The following is an 18,601-nucleotide window of genomic DNA, read 5'->3' as shown; positions in this document are numbered from 1 at the left end:
CAAGCTGAAGGTGAGGCTAAAAACAGGCTATAAAAAATGAAAGCAGTGAGTAGACTATGAAAGCAGAGTCCAGAAGTAAGAAATCATTGCTAGAAATCAGTCTCTGGGACTTCTTAAATTCATCTCAAATTTCCAGTGAGAATCTGTTCTATTCTCTGCTGCTTCTGTGCCTTCTGTCTTCCCTTACCATCTCCCCCTCCTGAAAGCCAGTTAGAGAGACACACTTGTTTCCACTATTTGGAGCTGTTACATTGTCAGTGGTACAATTAAAATAATGGTTCAAGATCATTATAGGTTAACAAAGTTCCTGGAAAGGTGAGTATAGATTTTGACAGACCTGGAAAGGTGAGTATAGATTTTAACAGACCGTGATAGTTCTACGTGGTTATTTAGAAGAATTTCATAACAATTTGCTTTTTGGATAGCTTCCACTTTTGAAGCTGTGCTTTAAAAAAGAAAAAGGATAGCATCTGCATGCAGCTAGAGCCAAAAAAATATTATATAGGAGCTGCTGTTCAGCTGAAAGTAATGGTAATGATATTAAGCAATGTAGATTTATAGTCCATCCACAATGACACATTTGTTTCTGATTTAAGTTAATTAAGACCATTTTGTTTCTTTTCTGCTACCACATGCAACTTTTAAAAAAGAAAGAAAATGGATGTGCACTTTTTGCCGGCATTCCAGACTTCAGCATTTTCATGTCAGTGCAAAAGAAAAAAGTTGAATGCATATCCTGTCACAGTGATTGCATTTATCAGCTGCCGTACTTACTACAGTTATTCCGACCATTGTTGGGCTCACAGGGAGAGCTACCACCACATGAGTCAAGGCAGGAATTGTAGAGGCATCTTTGGTCTCCTTGGCATAGAGTCTGACCTAAAGAGGGGGACAGGCACATTCACTTTTATCATCTCTAAATTCCTTACACTGGGATCTAAAGGATCAAGAACATCTGGGGGAGACAAGGGATGATACAACTTTAATTTCCTTCCAACTTCTCTATAAATATTGAACACATGTTGAATAGGTACTGTCTGGATTGACTTTCTTGGCAATTGAATAAATAGAACACAATTATTCCAAAAGGACTATGTAGGAATGAAGAAATAAAAGACAGCCTATTTTTTTAAAGGGGGTTGTAGTGGCTTTTAGTGAGAAAAAAAAAAGAGAGTTTTATATTTATATAGGTGCACATACTTGACTACAAAATAAAAAATCATTCGATTTGCAGGAAAAGCCAATCTAAAGATGCTAAATTTTGAATACAAAGGTATTACTTTAAGGAGTCATTTTCTCCCAGCTCTAGACTTCCCACTAAGGAAAATGCTTTCCCTAATAATCATTTCTCTAATACTAAATAACAATTTTCCCTAGTAAAAAAAATGGCATCAACAGCAATGCAAGATGGATGCTTTGTTACAAATTTTATGCAGCTGTTACCCATATTTTCTGTATATCCTTGGAAAATATCATTGGTCCATTGTAATCACCCAAGAGTTGGGTTTTTTGTTTCCAAATGAATGACAGCAGTAACATTAGTCTAATGACTTTTCCTTAAAGTATGTAGAGGAAACTGCTTTTCCCACTGATTTCTGGTCAACTGTAGATTAAATGGACCAAGTTTTAAATTACTGCCCATTCTCTTTCTAGCGTCCCCCATTACAGTCAATTTCAGATGCATCATCTGGAATCTAAAATCTTGCAAGACATGTTTAAGTATAAGCAATAGTATTATGTATATAAATCTTTCTTATCTATAGTTCTCACAATGTTTATTATGCTGAACTCCTTCTCCTGTTCAGTACTACTAATGTGCAACAAGGCTATGTACATCATAGCCTGTGGAAAAGAAATACCACTCTCTTTCTCTAGGAGAAACCAGGTAGGTAAACCAGGAGAATTTTCATGGCTTTCATCTCTTAAAGAAAGTTCATTAGGACAACATACATTTATTATTTCAGTTGCTATTAAGTATATATTATGCAATATATTGTTTGACAAGTTAGGAACTAAGTTTTTAAAACTAAAGAGCACAAGGGCTACTACTCTAATTCTAGAACCTACAGCTTCACCTTATTGAGTGTACATGTAAGGTGCAGTGGAAACAAACTCAGGCAGTAAGGGGCAATTCTGCAATAGTGTTTGTAAGCAGATGGGGTAAGCTGATGCAGGCACAATATGCAGAGGCCTGGAATAAAAAACTGTGCAGGCTGGAGTCACTGAGATGGAGGGTGAGGGGGATTAACCAGGAGGCTGGGGCAGAGACTGAGGGTTGTAAAGACCTGTCTTTTTTTTTTTTTTTTAAGAGTCAGTTATTTATGAATACAGAACTGGGGTACAGGCCAGAGGTGCAGGGGCGGTGAGAGGATTCACCAAAGACAGAGTAGGGAGCAGAACAGGCAGATAGAAAAAGTACACAACTGAGGGGAGCAATGGGCAGTGGGTGAGACAGGAAGGGTCTGCTGTGCCATGTGGGTCACCTCTGGGCTGGGATCCTCATACTGAAGAGGCTGCAGCTAGCTTGCAGTGCAACATCCTAACCCATTGTACCACCAGGGAGGGCACTAAGACTTGTCTTTTCAATAAGGCTGCAAATCCTGGAAGAAATAGACTCTACATATCTCCCATGTCTTGTGTAGGAGAACCAAGCAATGATCATTGTGGAGGGTGATTCTGTAGCACCACGCTCCCCTTCACACTCAACTCTCTAATCAAGATGCTCTCCCAGGATGCCCTAAGCATACCTCGCTCCCTCCCATCTCAGGACCTTTGGCCAAGTGGTTTCCTCTGTCCCAAATGCTTTCTCCAGACCCACTCTCTGTTGTTAACTACACTTATTCTTCAGATCGTACCTCCACTAACTCTTCTTTATGGAAGTCTCCCAAAAACCCTTGCCAGGGCATGCATCCCAGCACCCTAAAGCTTCCTGCATGACATACATCACCTCGTGGTCAGACATTGATATGATGTGTGTGTTGTCTATGTCATGCCTACCTCCCTGGGAGCCTACAGTAATCATGAGTTGTTCTGCTTGCTGACTGACCATGTATTAGCAACATCACATATGCTATCACATTGAACTCAGAGTATATAATATAAATATGTTAACCTTTTATTTTCAATCTATTTTATGCTATGACTTCTTTACATCTCATGAGTGAAAGGAAATTAATTTGAAAATCCTTCTGTTGTATAGTGAGGAATCCTCAATTATACCAGAGAGATGAGCTATGTAGAATCACAATTTGATCCAAAGGGAAGATGTACTAAATCATGCATAGAAAAGAATTTCCAAATTGTAAAACTAAGCTCAATCTCTCTCTCTCTCTCTCTCTCCAAACGCACATACAATTATATAATAGATTATCATATATATACATGATATATATTATATATGTATTATAAACCTGTGATTAAAATTTACTCCTTTTAAATCTGGAAAGTTTTTTCATTAAAACTAGCCTAGTGATCAATATTCATCATGAAAAAAAACAATTTATCTACAAATGCTCATTCTTATTAGCTGATGTTAGGTAGCTAGATCCAATACATCCTTAAAATAATGGCTACAGGTTAGTAACACTGAGAGCTCACCATGTGCCAGTGAAACAGTCACTATTATTTTGAGTTTAAGGGCACAGAAGCTAAGGCATCCTGAGGTTAAGTAAAAGGTCTCAGTCAAGCAGACAGTTGATAGCAAACTTTAGGGCTTGAACCCTAAATTTGGGCTGCAATCACATTCTTAAGTATGTATGTTGATAAACAGGAAGGTCATTTATGAATAAATACAGAGAATTTTAAATCTAGGAATGTTCTTCCAAGCCTGTACTGAGAGGTGCTCCAATACAAATCGGGGCTTAAAACAATCAGTATGGAACTTTCTTTTCTGACAGAAATAGTCACACTTTAAAAACCAATTTATTTGATTCATGTTTTGCTTTTCCATTTCACAGATGGCTATCAGAGTCCCTTTGTAGTGTGTTTAAGTATATTGCTTGGTAATATGAAGCATTAAGCTGCCTCTCTGAACATGGTTATTTTAGGAAGCTGTTACATTTAATTTCAGAAGCCAATTCCTTCTAATTGGAATCTAATCTAATTATCTAATTTAATTGAATATTATATGTTCAACTTTTTATATATCTTTCCCCATAAAACAGTTAAATGTATCTTCCCAGGTTATTTAAGTGTTTAGCTTCTACTGTTTTCTCTTAAGAATAGTTTTTCAGTATAAGTTGCTTGGGAATTATATTTTCCACAAGAAAGGATTTTCTGAGGACCATGGTGTTAGGTAGCTGATATTTTTATGTGGAAATCCCAAAGCACTAAGGAACTTCTACTTTTGGCTTTGTTCCCAAGGGAAGGCCTATCGATAAGAAATGTCCCAGGGGCACATGGCATTAACTTACTGTTACTGCAGTTCTCTTCATCACTTCCATCCTTACAGTCCTCAAGTCCGTCACACCAGAAGGTGCTGGGGACACACTGCCCATTTCTGCATTCCACCAGACCCTGGCTGAGACAGGCTAGGAGAGGCCAAGAACACGTTACTCGCTTGTACCATTTTCAGTGTGTTCATCACACACCTGATTGCTGTTTATCTGGTATTACTTAGAAATGAAGCATTCTGAATCTATAAATGTTCTGTGTAAATATGAACTTAGGAATTTTTTTTTTAATTTCACATCATTTTGGAATGGTAAACCTTTGTTTCAGAATGTCTCCTCCCTTATTAAATAATACTTACTCAAAATTATTTTGTTCTTGATAACAACATAGTGGAAAATAATATTAACGAAGGCCACAGTACTATTACTACTAAAAAAGGTACAATTTATTAAAGGCTTACTCTATGGCAATGACTGTGATAGGAATATTATATATATATTTCAAATCCTCCTCACAAATTTGCAAAGCAGACATGATCGACCTTATTTAAAATACAGAACCTGAAGCTTGGAGAATGTAATGACTGTCTCATTACACATGGTTGTTAACAATTTGGGCTAGAGATAAAGGCAAATTTTTAACTATTAATCTCAACACTGTATTCTCTGTCTATCTGACTAATAAACCAGTGAAATGACATAGGTGAAAGAAATGACATAGTCCCTCACACATAATAAGTTATTACAAAACTTGATTGTGAAACTTGGCATTTCAAAGGAGTGGTCTAATGATCATGAACCTTCTGACTGCTGAGGGTTGTGTAAAGACCATCAGAAACCCACGTTTGATGTGACTTTGGGCTTCACTGTCTCATATCAAGTCTCTGTTTTTGAATCAAGACTCAATACCAGGATCATCACACTTGATATCATGCTATTGCTTTCTCTGGACCTGTCGAGAGAGCCCACTCTGTTCCACCATGTCCGCTAAGCAAGGACTCCGACGAAATGCCAGTCAATCCAGGGAGGGGGAAGCAAGGCATTCATCACATCTGTTAATTAATTTATATGACATCAAAATAAAAATCATGTAGTCTACATTTCATTTTTGCCTCAAATAATCGGTTAAGTCTTCATTTTGTATACTTTTATTGGACAACAAATGTAGAAATTAAAATTTTTAATTAGTTCGAATGTGTATCAAATATATCACATTAACTTTCTAGTTACTATTACTCTTTCTAATCATTGTATTATTCCCTATCAAGTATAGTTTAGTTTCTTGTGGGGTGGATGACTAAATGACTAGGCAAACTGATTTTTAGTAAGTAGTGCAACAGCTACCTGAAGTCTGCTCAACCAGAAACACAACACGATGAAATAGAACTAGAAGCAAAATGCAGGTCCCAGCACTCACAGCAATTGGCCTCGTCAGACTTGTCCACACAGTCCTGGTCGCCGTCGCAGACCCACTCTGTCGGGATGCAGCGTCCATCCCCACAGCGATGTTCCCTGGTGGGATTGCAATCTGCAAAAAAGGTACCTCAGTGGCACATGGAGAGCCAGCTGGACGAGCTCTCAGAGCAGTGCGGCTCACAGTCCCAGCTGAGGGGAGTCTGGCTAGTCTGTCTCTACTGTCGGAATACCTTCAATAATTAGCTACAACAGGGCTTGCAACTAAAATTCTGTGTTGTCAATCACCGTGTTGTGCCCAATGACCATAACTGGATAAAGACCTTGTGGAATATGTGGACAGTGGAAAGTCTTAGCTATTGAAAAAAGATGAAACTGCACCTTTGGGGATCTAATGGATGGATCTGGAGGTGATGATACTGAGAGACCATGGCTTCTAAAGTAAGAGACAGAAACTGGATGGTTTCACTTATAAACTGGATGGAAGATAAATAACAAGGAATATTGGTAGAGCACAACAAAAATTATTCTTAGACTTTCTAAAAAGCATACTAGTTACCAGGAATAGGGAGGAGGGTTGAAGGTGAAAGTGTGTAAATATGGAGGTGTGAAAATGTAGCCCTTAAATTATATAGTTATGTAAATGACTGAAAATTAATGGAATGTAAGGAAAAAATAAAATAACACTGTGTTTTGAGTTTTATTTCCCACTATAACAGTTGGTCATCTGGCCACCGTCAGGTGAGGGGCAACCTATTGTTTTTAGGATAACAACTGTCCTGCTTCCTCAGAATCCATCATTTACTGTTTTAAAAAAGATTTTTACTTATTTATACATATAAGAACTGGGGTGTAGGCCAAAATTATGGGAAGGAGGTGACAGGATTCACCAGAAACAGTGAAGAACAGAACAGATGCATCTACTGAAATACACTGCTGAGGGGAGCAGCAGAAGAGACAGGAGAGGTCTGCTATGCTATCTGGGTCAGCTCCTTGGCCAGGGATCGAACTCATGCTGCAGTGGCTGCGGCTTGATCACACTGACACTTTAACCCCCGTGCCATCAGGGAGGCCTTCATTTATTGTTTTTGTGTTTTGTTTTGTTGTTTTCTTCCCTCATAAAAAATTTCTGATTTTTACACTGGCTCAGCTAAACAGAACTATGATTTGGGTTCCACATTGTAAATAACTGGTATGATATATTTGTTACAATCCTATCAAGTTTCAAAGAATTGTGACTTCTTAGTAAATTTGGAAAGGCAAATCTATCTTGTGTTATCTCTCTGGATGCTAAGATTAGGTTTTCCCTCGAACTCTCTCAATATAACAGAACTTGTTTTTCAAAGAACTCCTGGACAAGCAATGCCAAATATGTGTCTACTTTTCATGATTTGTCTTAACCCTGATTTAATCACTGCTCCAAATTGTACATTCCTTAGGAAAGAAAAATAAGTGATTTCTTCTCATAAAGAGTGGAATCCTGTGGGCTTCCTTACCATCAGACAGAACAATTTTAACATAAAAAGTCCTTTAAATGTATGTAGATTCATGATCAAAAGATTCATTAATAAAGGACTATCATGCCACTGCCATAGGTTCCTACAGAGACCATGGATACTAAGGATATATTGGAACAATAAAGTGCAGTATACAGAACACACAGTACAAAGAAAAAAAGACAGTAAGTAGATGCTTGTACAGGAACCAGAAGAGCCTCTGGATGCTCAGCCTACCAAAGACAGGCGGCAGAGAATACTATATGGAAAGTTGTAATTGTTGCCTTATGTAAGGACAAGGTCACCCTATGAGCAAGCACACACTTCATGATATCCATATGACTATGTTGTAAGACCATTCCTTTTTACCTGTTACTATAACCTGGTCCTCTCTATTAACCTATCAACTATCAAGCTGCTCTCCAGTCTTTATTCTTGTCCTTTGCATCGTTCCTTTCTTTTCTCTTTACTCACTAGTAATAGAAGGGGTTGGATTTGATAATCTTTAAGGTGGCTTCGAACTATTACTTCTATGATATATCCAATTACAATTATCTCCTCAATCTTTGTCCCATGGCTAATCAATCCTGGAAGTTAACTAATAAATATCTAGTGACTCTTGGGTATATGTATATATCTATATGGAGGAAGTAAGAAGTGAGGTTAGCTTCATGATGTTTTAGAAACTACCTAGTTTCCCGATATGGGGCCATTTCTGATACATGTCACTTTGAATCACTCCTTGATCACATTCCCGATCCATTCCCAACATTCCTTATTTTTAAATATGGAAAAATATGAGCAAGCTCACATGCTGTGCCCAGTGTCCCTCAGATCTCAGTCTGTCCTTCTGTTTATATCAGATTTTCCATGCCATCCATTAATTTACTTCCTAAAAATTCTAAAGCCAAGTGCAAGGTCCAAAGGTAAGGAATCAAGGATTTTACTGGTTTTAATGAAGAAGCTGGCCTTCAGAATTAAATACAACATTTAAAAAGGGAGGTCTATTCTTTAAAAGATAAGATCTGCCTCTGTACAAAAACCAAATGTGCCATGCTAACCTTAGGTGGCACTATTGCAAGAAGCAGCTTTTGTACTTCTTGCCAATCAAAAAAGGGAGATATTGTTACATATAATAAAAGGAACAGGCACAGTCAATCTGTCTACAAAGATTTACAGAGAACTCAAAATGATCAATTAACTTTAACTAGAGAAAGAACAGAGCATTCTCAAGAAGAAACAGAGATGAATGCACAGTATTAACACCTTTCTTTAACTTTCCACTCCATTTCTTTACCATTCTCTTAGTATGATGTATAAACAAATAAAAGTATTGTATTTACACATATGACATGACCACCTCAAAATTTTTTAAAAACTTCTCAAAAAATTAGGAACAAACTATTTTGCAATCAAGCCCACTAATCACATTAACAAATGATGTTCTTGGTTTAAAATAAGTTGGGAAAAAACCCTTGTTGGTTACAAATTTTTGTTATTTTAAATTAAAACCTTTAGGGAAATAATGCTACTTACCACAGTTTTGTTCATCACTCAGGTCCCCACAATCGTCATATCCATCACACACAAAGCTATAATTAAGGCACTTGCCAGTGTGACAATGAAACAGATTCTCACTGCAATCTGCAAATAAGGGAAGCCACCAATGTGTCAACAGGAGAGAACAGGATGTTGCACTACTTTAACAAAAACACATCAGGAAGGGAACTCATAGTGATGCTCTTATCTACACCTATTGTATTATAGGTGAGAAGATTGTGGAACGAAGATGTCATGACTGGTTCAAGGGCCCATAATAATTTCCTGCAGAATCAAGGCTTGGAACATCTGGATGCAAGTCATTTTCTAAAAATCATATCCTGACTTCTACCTTATGCTACCTAGTCATAGTTCTTAATAAAGTTTATGTTCCTGTTGGATGAGTGACTTTAATGGAGGGTAAGCAGTTACTTCCTAAAAATAATCCTCCAAAACATTAAGTAAAAGACACCAAACATGAAGACTACATATGAAACTAATGAAGTTTTCAGAAAAAAAAAAAAGAGAGAGAGAAAGAAACCAAAGCAGTAGTTATCTTAGGGCACGCTGGTAGGGTGGAGACTGACTACAAATAGAAGGGAGGGAAATTTGGGGGTGTTGAAAACATTTTAGAATTGGAATTTAGAGATAGTTTCACAGTTCTCTAAATTTCTTAAAAATCAGTGTGTTAGATGCATGGCATATATAATTATTCCCCAATAAAGCTATTGAAATGTTTAATATTAATATGTAAAAATTCTTCATTTAACAGAAACTAGATTTCCTAAAATGTGTTTTTCCCTTAAAGGAAATTAAATGCAAAAGCATTTTTCTTAAGTCTGTAGAGGACTCATGGGATATGGGCAAAATTTTCAGTGGTGTGCTGGAGAGGAAAGTTCAGCATGCTTCAAGTAGAAGGAACTGTGAGTGTGAAGGGAAAGGGTACATTCAAGGATATATTTGGCTGGTAAAGATCAAGAATTTTTGGTCAATAGCCCATCTCCTGAATTCTAGCTGACAGTTCTCCTCAAGCAGAAATCTATTATCTTACACATTTAGGTGTGGGTACCTTTTCACTCCACACACTCAAACCTGAATGACAATTCACTTTTCAGTATTGCACCTTGATCAACTACATTGTTAGCCACATCAACAGGTTGTACTTGTTCTTTATATCAATCATTAAATTTGGATGTCAAAAAGCATTCTTCTAAAAAGAAGCTATTGAAATACCTTTTAAAATCACAATATTTAAAAAGAGAATGGGCCCAAGAGAGCCTCTCTTCAGCACCTTCAGTAAGAGGGTGTTCATGTGTACACACTCAAACACACATACTCATGAACATTTGATCACATTTCTAAGTATTTTTTCACATTTCCCCCAGGCTGAATAATTTTCAAAAGAAAATGATCATCAGAAAGGAACATGGGAGAGCAAATGAGGTCAGGACTGCTGCTTCCATTCAGCAGGGAGTGCTGACTTCCCGTCCCGCACCCCTCAGCTGACTGGGGCCAACACAGGCAGGCATGGCTGAGTAGAGAAAGTTCATGGCATCTGTGCTCTGGCCCCAGGCAGAGGTGGGGAACTTAAGCATCAAGATACCTGCACTTCCTGGGAAGGTTGTAAAAGGTCTTTTTTTTGTTTTTTGCTTTAATCCAAACTATTCTTACAGAAAGTTTTGGATCATGAGCAATATTGGCAATAACCAAGGTTTTCAATTTGAGGGTGGGACAAGTATAAAGGGTGGCAGATTTTAAAATCACTGGTTTTTTTTGTTTTTTTTGTTTTTTTTTATTTTGGGACGAAGGACTCAAACACTCCTTTTAGATTCAAATAACCTAAGAGCACACCAAAAATTTCCAAAATAGTTGCGTGTCCTTTGGTGAGGCTTTTTCTGGAATCACCTGTTATTCATACCAGAGCACCTCAGCAGAGATATTATTAAATTACATAATAAGTGGAAATGATTCAAACATTAAAAGAAATCCTTGTTATTCACACAGGTGCAGTTTCAACTTTCCACTGTTGGGGCATTCTCAGAAGCCATTTTCAGAGGTTACATACAAAATTAGCCAAATTTTGAAAACAACTTGTTACCTCATTCTGGTTTGTGTGATTTAATAAACACACAAAACTTTAACCAGAGGCCCGGCACAGCCAGAAATACACAGCAAGTAGGGGAAAAAAAGACAGTGTCTCTTTTATTGGAATGTTTATTTAAACTGAAAAGGGATGTTTTCAGTGCAATTTGGGGCCAACACATCAAAATTTTCAAAGGCAGCTTGTTGTGATTTTCTTACTCAATACAACATGGTTTCATCTGACCTAAAATAGATGTTTTTTAGATATTTTTTTTCCTTAATGAGATACAAAATGTTACTTCTGAAGTTCTCGTGTATTAATATTTATTTCAGTTTGGCACCTTGCTCTTTGAACTTTTGTCCTTCAAAATTATCGTTACACTTTTTTAAGGAGAAAACTAAGAAACAGAAAAACTTTTATAAAACATCCTTCAACTCACTCAATCTCTTAAGTCTATAATCATAATTGTGCTGCCTCTATGCTAGATTCAAGTATGGATTCATAGTTGCCACCCATAAACCCACTCATTCGGACATGACCAGAGAAGTGTATTTGCTCACAGTTGCCCAGCTCCTTAAGAGAAGAGCTGTAGAATGATGCCAGCCTTCTTGACCCCTTGGGTTTCTTTGTCAATTTGCTTCTGGTTCTAAGGAAAAGTTTCTCAACTGCAGTACTACTGACATTTGGAATGGAATGATTCTTTGCTCTGGAAGACTGTGCCGTGCATGGGAAGCTGACTGGGCATTGTACTCACTGAATACCACCAGCACAGCTTCCAGCCTCTGCAGCTGAGATCCTGAAATGTGTCTCCACACACTGTAAGACATCTCCTAGGGGCTTAAATTGCACCTAGTTAAGAATCACAACTGGGGAAAAGATTTGCACTTTCAGAATCCCTCACAATCCTGAGCCTTCCCACTCAAGGTGGGGTATCTTGCTTGGGGATGTCTGTCTGTTTTCAACCTGTCTCATTGCTGCCTTTGTATCCTTTGTTGTGAGATCTGTACTTGTCAGATTTGGGGTTTCCTTCGTAGTGAATTTCTCTGTGTGCATGTGTAGATTTGTTGTGTCTGTATAAGGAGGTGTGTTCAGGTCCTGCCCATCTCAAATATTTTTATGATTTTGATGAACATCTTTCTAGTATTTATCTTCATGGAAATCTTAGTAAGGCTAATAACAAATAGTTATTTCAGTGAATCAGCAACATTTGGAATATGTGTTTTTATTTTGTGCTTTTTGGATTGTCCTCTTCACAAAATAGTCTCAGGTGGTGCTTTTAAGTTGTTGCACCTGCTGTGCTATTTGAGCCCCTCCATAATTTGTCACCTCACTTTTATCAGCTCTTTTCTGGCCATTGCTGCACCCTGGAAGTGAGAGGCACTTGCAGGGTGGGTAGAGAGGGGAAGGAAAGCAGGGTGTGATGACGATGCTAACAGAACCTGTAGTCACATAAATCCTGATGCTCTGTAAGCATGATCATGTGCCAGACCCTCACCTGTCTATATGCTTGACATGCAGCGCTTCATTCTGCACAGCAGTAGCAACAGTTACTATTATTTTGCTCATTTTCATAACAAGAAAACTGAGGCACAAACAGATTAAATAAATAGCCCAAGTTCACAGAAGCAGGAAATGGTAAAGAACCCAGCAGACTGACCTGAGAATTTATTCATCACTATTCTGTACAGTGCAGCTAGTTAAACCACAGTCCTCAAAAATATACCAAGCAACTTTAACCTAAGTTCAGAGGACATGGTATCCAAACTATCTGACAGAGGTTTTAGGTGGTACCATTTATGTAAACATTGTAGCAGCTTTTCCCAGGATACTTCTCCCCCACCCCCCCTACTTACTTGATAAGCACCTGCTAGGTACCAGGCGGAGAGCTTAGAGAGCTTTAGAGAGCGCTCTCCTTATAGGATCAAAAGGTTACAGAACATTAGCAACAAAGGAGACCCCAACACCTTCTGTTCCAGGAATGTCAACTCTGTCTGCACATCAGAGTCGCCTGGGGGAGCTGACAATGTCCTGCAGCTGAGACACCCCACCTCCAGAACAACTGAACACAAGCCTTGCAGATGGGTCCCCTAGAGATGCTTGCGCAGCCAGCCTCCGTGATGGCAAAAGTGAGGGATAGAGAAGTAGCCTGCCTACAGTAGTTTTTAAAAGAAAACTTTTCTGAACTTCAAAATTTTTTTTTTACTATACTATTAAAATTGTTCCCTGTGGTTGGTGATCTGTTCATTTAACAAATATTTAGGAAGAGACTGATAAAAATGACACAATTAGTCATGGGAGAAAGTCCTAGGTACATGGAGTGCTGCTCTATTAGTCAATTACCTCGCAAAGCACATACAGCACCCAAAATAATTCTTTTTCTATCACATGAATGATCAAAATTAAATTGTTCAATCAATCCAAATTTTTAAGGACAAGAATAAGTTAAAGGTGGCAGAGTTTCAGGAAAATAGCTTTCAATTTGGAACCATTTGGGAGTGAGCTCCAACCTAACACTTTGAAACGCTGGTTTAGTCATTCAGCACCCTAAGCCTCTGCTCTAGGTCTATCCAAAAGGGATTTCTTCTCTGTTGATAAGTATACCAAATCTTATAGGTCCATGCTTCTGGTATCGCTCATTAAGGAATTCACAAATAGTAAATCCCTTCTTGCCTTACTTTGAAGATGACTTAAAAAAATAACTCAATACACTATTGAGATATCTAATTTGATTTGTATCATAAAAGCAGGAAAATGCTTAGCAGGGCATCATTTTTGCGTCTAAGCCATGATCTCCTCTGGCTGTATCCCTCCTGTAAATGCTAGAAACTAGGAGCTCAATGTTTCTTTCTGTTCATCACTGGGGATGACCAACAAATGCTCCTTCTCCAGGCAGTAGTGGTGGTCTGCATAGATGTTCTGAGTAGCATCCACACTTTAATTCAGACCCCACTGTCCCTTATGGCATGGTGGTGACAGCAGGGAGTGACCTCTTCTATGAGCATGCATGCTGCAATACCGGCGCGCAGATGTTAACCCTCAGAGGCAGACGTCCTTGTAAGGTCAGGTACAATCACATACAAACCTCCAATGGCTAATAAAGTGTTTTCATAAACAAGGATTTTGAAGGGGTGTATTTGCTCAACTAAACCAGTTCATTTTTTGAAGGTAAGTCTTAAGAAAATAATAAATAAACCTTCCAGGCTCTAGGCCATTGCTAAAAACCTCACAGAATAATAACATTTTGTTCAGTCACTGGCTAGGAAAATTTGTTCTCTGAATTCATTTTCAACAAATGCAGCAGAAAGCACTCACTGTTTCAAGCGCTGTGCTCAGTGTAACAGAGGCACATAATGACGAAGCCAGTATTGAGCCCCGATCTGGAGCAGACACACACACATGATGCATAAATGGGCCAAAACTGGGAGATAAGTAAGTACTTCTATATTGCATAGAAGAACTGGGGTGTAGGCTACAGGTGTGGGGATAAGAAGATTCACCAGAGTGGGGAGCAGAACAGGCACTCTACTGATATACACTACTGAGAGGAGCAGCAGGTGGGCCAGGAGAGGCTTGCTGTGCCATAAATGGGCTAGCTCCCTGGATGTAGTGGCAACAGTACTGAGGCTTAACCCCTAGACCACCAGGGAGGCCCAAATTGGATATAATTTTATTGAATCATTTAAATCCCCATTGCTGCTATTCAACACAATATTTTCTCCTAAATCCATATCATGGAGTTTCTCCTAACTCTAACTCCCTCATGTAATTATATACCCTATAAAAATGTTCTTCATGGAAAATTATGTGTCGTAGGTTTTTTTGAAGAGAGAATTTCAAATAATAAACCAAATGTCTTACTGAAAACATTACTAAAATTATTCATAGCATAACTGAAATTCCACAGAATGTCAGCTAAACTGAATAAATGCATAACATAAATACACAAGTACATAAATAAAGGTGAAGGCATATCTGAGCAAATAATTGAAGAAATACCAAATTGAGCAAAATTAATGTCTTTTTAGGCTGTAGGGCTTCTCAGAAGCTTTAATGCACAAGCACATATTTTAACTCTAATAGGTACATCTGATAGAATTCCTCAAACTTGTTTTTTTCTTCAAGTATCTTTCAAGGCTCAACTACTGGAATGCCAGTTTGGAAAACATGGACTTAAAATATTACCCAATAAACTGCCTCAATTTAGTCAACAAACAAACAACTAATCAAATCAATGGTAAGCAAACTGAGGCAGTTAGAGGCAGAGCTTACCTATCCATGGATTTAAAACTTTCAGGTCATCAACTACCTCCTGGTTTAAACAAACAAGGAGCATAAACAAATAAGCCGTTTTGCACCTGCTGTGTCATAAATATTAAAAAACTTTCCCATTAAAAATGTCATTTTTTTAAAAAGTTGACCTTTATACGCAAAGCTTTAAAAACAAAAACAAAAAATCCTCACCCAAATAAAATAAACAAAAAGCCTTCTCCCAATTTTAAGACTTTGTGCAAAACCACTTTAATCCCTGGCCTGTTCCTATGTGGCCTGGAGCTCTGGCGTCCCTGTGAAATGGGGCCTTTGCAAGGTGTGCAAACACACCCCTTTGCCGCTGGGAGAAGATAAGCACACTTGTGCACTTTAGAAAGGCCAAGCAACTCGTTTACCCAAGTGATGGGTGGTTGTCAGGATGTGACAATGGAATGCCTTTGGTTTCCAGGTCCCCAAATAGAATGTCTGTGCCCAGAGACCAAGCCCCACAGCCTGGCACTTACTGCAGTGAGACTCATCACTCCAGTCGTCGCAGTCGTTGTAACCGTTACACTGCAGGCTTCTGGGGACACAGAACCCGCTGGTACACAGGAAGCTCTCACCCCCTCCGCACAGCGCTGGCAAACATGGACAGAAAAAAACATGTTGGAATGGAAACTTTTTTTTCAATTAGGAGAGATAAGTAAACAAAATAAAGCCTTCCTTTGCTGTGGAACTAAGTTACTTCTAAATTCTCTCAGTTTTATTGTCCATTGTTTCTTGGGTCCTCTAGAGCATTGTGAAATTACCTGGTGATGACACAGAGCTTGTTGTTGGCCTGAGAAAGTGGAAACAGAAGCCTCAAAGGCTGTACAATTTATGTAGCCAAAATACCCAAAGGGAATATAATTTTTAATAACTGGAAATAATCAATGTAAAATGATATTACTTGAACATTTAAAATTCTCTCCTAAAATACTACTCAAGTTGGCAGAGAAAAATATGTAAAAATAGTTGATGTGCATTGGACCACAGGCAGAGAACCAAGTCCTGTATTTGAAATGTATTTACTAACCTTACTGCCAGCTAAAATTGTCAGCAAATATGATTCAATGAAATGAAGTGAATGTAAGGTAAGCTAGAAAGTCTTCTTTTAAAAAAGCATTCAATATAAGGATAAATCCGTTCAAAGTATTAAAATATATTTAATTGTTAAGATATACTTTACTTGTTGAGTGCATCAAACATCTATTAAATATCCATAAACTTTGACCCAGATTTTTTTTTCCTGAAATCTTGGACTTCATATAAGGGAAATCTTTATGAAAAATGCAAGATTTTATTTTTAAGGCTGTTCATACCATTGTAACTTAAATGAAAAAACTATAGAAATTTTTTGCAATATTTACCTCCATAATAAGGTATACTGTGAAAACCATTGAAAAGTGTGCTGAAAAAAATACTTAACATTCTGGGACAATGTTCACGATAATTTTAGTGGAAAACACACCATTTGGTTCTCAAAAGTGTAACACAATTTGACCTGGAAAGAAGGATATCAAAAGTACTGTAACTCTGATTTTAGGATCAAAAGTAAATTTTACTTCTTCATTGTACTTTACTTCACTTTTTTAAAAATAATGTAGTAGTTTATTTTTACATCATTTTGTACATTTTTACTTCACTTTCTAAAAATGTTTTTCCAATGACCATATCTTACTTTTTAATCAGGAAAAAAAATCTTTTATCATGAGCTCAGAGTAACCATAGAAAAACACAACCTTTGAAAACTTTTCTCAGTCTCCCTCCCTCTACTAAAGCTAGTGCCGTCCTTGGTCTGCTGTTTGGGCAGCTGCCTGTTTACCCCACCCTCCCTGGAACATGCACTCCTTGATGCGATGAACTCTGTTGACTAAACCAAAATTGGACATATGGAATATGTGAAGTAAGAACTGGAAATACAGAAGGTACAGACTGGACACTCCTGCTGAGAAGGCCACTTCTCTCATCATCACCATGTTCCTGGGTACACGGTCCTATCAGGAGGCATAAATATCTAACAGGGAAAAGTCACCTCAATCTCTAATGGAACACAACATGTTACCACAAAGCAAAGGGGAAACAAATGTGGTTAGTGCGGATTATTTCCAACACTATGAAAGAAATGAGCATTTTTATTTGCTGAACAAAGTATGAGTTGATTTGGTCAGTTTCTTCTGATGTTACCTGAATCATACTCTTCACAAGATCAACTACAAAAGTCTGTTTCCCCATGGCATCCCTCATTTCAGTATCAATACAAATGACATCTATGGATTTCCACTGCCAAAGTAGTCAACATCTTTATATTTTGTATCATCTTAGAGGATTCAGCAAAGAAATGCATTCCTGTAGCTACAAATACCAACTTCTAAAAGGAACACAGGAAACCACATCTAAAACAATAAGCCAAAACACTAAAATTTTACTGGCCAGTCTGTACAATAGCCCCTCTCTTGGGTTAAGAGGAAATTTTCAAAGAATAAGTGTTTATCCTAGTGTGAGAGTGTTTCTATATTATACTGGAAAGTACAGAAATTCCATCTGTCTGCATTTCAGCAGCTGCAATGCCTCAAGAATTATTGCATTCCCCACCTATGGCTCTGATGATTCCTTGGGAAATGTAGCTGAAAGCTCAAGATTAGAAAGCTCTTTACATCTAGATTTGCTCTTTAAAACCTTATAAATTTTATTCCAGTAAAGCTAGTTTTTTTGTGGATGTTAGATCAAATCTGGATCAAATTTAAAACACGGCATTGCTGGCATTGTTTTGATTATCGATATTCCTTGTCTGGGCTGATTCAGCAGAAATGGATTTCTTTTGTGTGTTCAGTGGGAGGTGTGGTTGCTCATGGTTTTAGGATACTGGAAAGAGTTTCTTTACTCTGTTTATTTTGGAAGTTTCATTAATCAATATTTTAGTAAAAATTGGAATAACCTTTGTATAGTATATCATTTCTTTTATACACACACACACACATACATATATACACATATAGATATATTCCATCATTCTTCATTTTATACTTTTTTTTTATCTGGTTGCAATCCCCATAGACTTCCCACCACCAGTCACCCATGAGCCATCACCATAGTTTCGTGTTCATTTCTTTTTAGCTGATAAGCAGAATTTCCATTTTTAATTATGCAGAGCTGTCCAACTAACAGAATGCTTCATAAACATCTCGCCTTTCAAGTAGCCTAAAACATAGGTAGCATTCCAGTCACAACTTTTTGGGGAGGGGTTGTAGTTACACATGTAGCTGGAGTCTCATGGGATTGACAGCTATTGCACACAGCCAGCTAGCTAGGGAAAAACCAGTCTACAATGGTGAGGGATGGCATCCAGGTTCAGTCCTCTGTACCACACCCACCGCCTATTTCTAGTACAG

General features: G+C 37.8%; 1 protein-coding gene across 1 annotated transcript in view; it reads right to left on the bottom strand.

The window, feature by feature from the left end:
* Nucleotides 1–18,601, bottom strand: part of CORIN (corin, serine peptidase) — a 126,681-nt gene that overhangs the window by 50,354 nt on the left and 57,726 nt on the right. The window contains exons 5-9 of the mRNA XM_004681309.2: nucleotides 15,695–15,808; nucleotides 8,837–8,944; nucleotides 5,809–5,919; nucleotides 4,413–4,529; nucleotides 775–879 (exon numbers count right to left, since the gene is read on the bottom strand). Coding sequence (XP_004681366.1) covers nucleotides 775–879; nucleotides 4,413–4,529; nucleotides 5,809–5,919; nucleotides 8,837–8,944; nucleotides 15,695–15,808 — 555 coding nt within the window. The remainder of the gene's footprint in view (nucleotides 1–774; nucleotides 880–4,412; nucleotides 4,530–5,808; nucleotides 5,920–8,836; nucleotides 8,945–15,694; nucleotides 15,809–18,601) is intronic.

This window comes from Condylura cristata, unplaced genomic scaffold (assembly GCF_000260355.1).
Source record: "Condylura cristata isolate star-nosed mole 26May11 unplaced genomic scaffold, ConCri1.0 scaffold00012, whole genome shotgun sequence".
NCBI classification, from domain to species: domain Eukaryota; kingdom Metazoa; phylum Chordata; class Mammalia; order Eulipotyphla; family Talpidae; genus Condylura; species Condylura cristata.
Note: the sequence above shows the minus strand (reverse complement) of the source record. Positions and strands in the feature narration are given on the sequence as shown.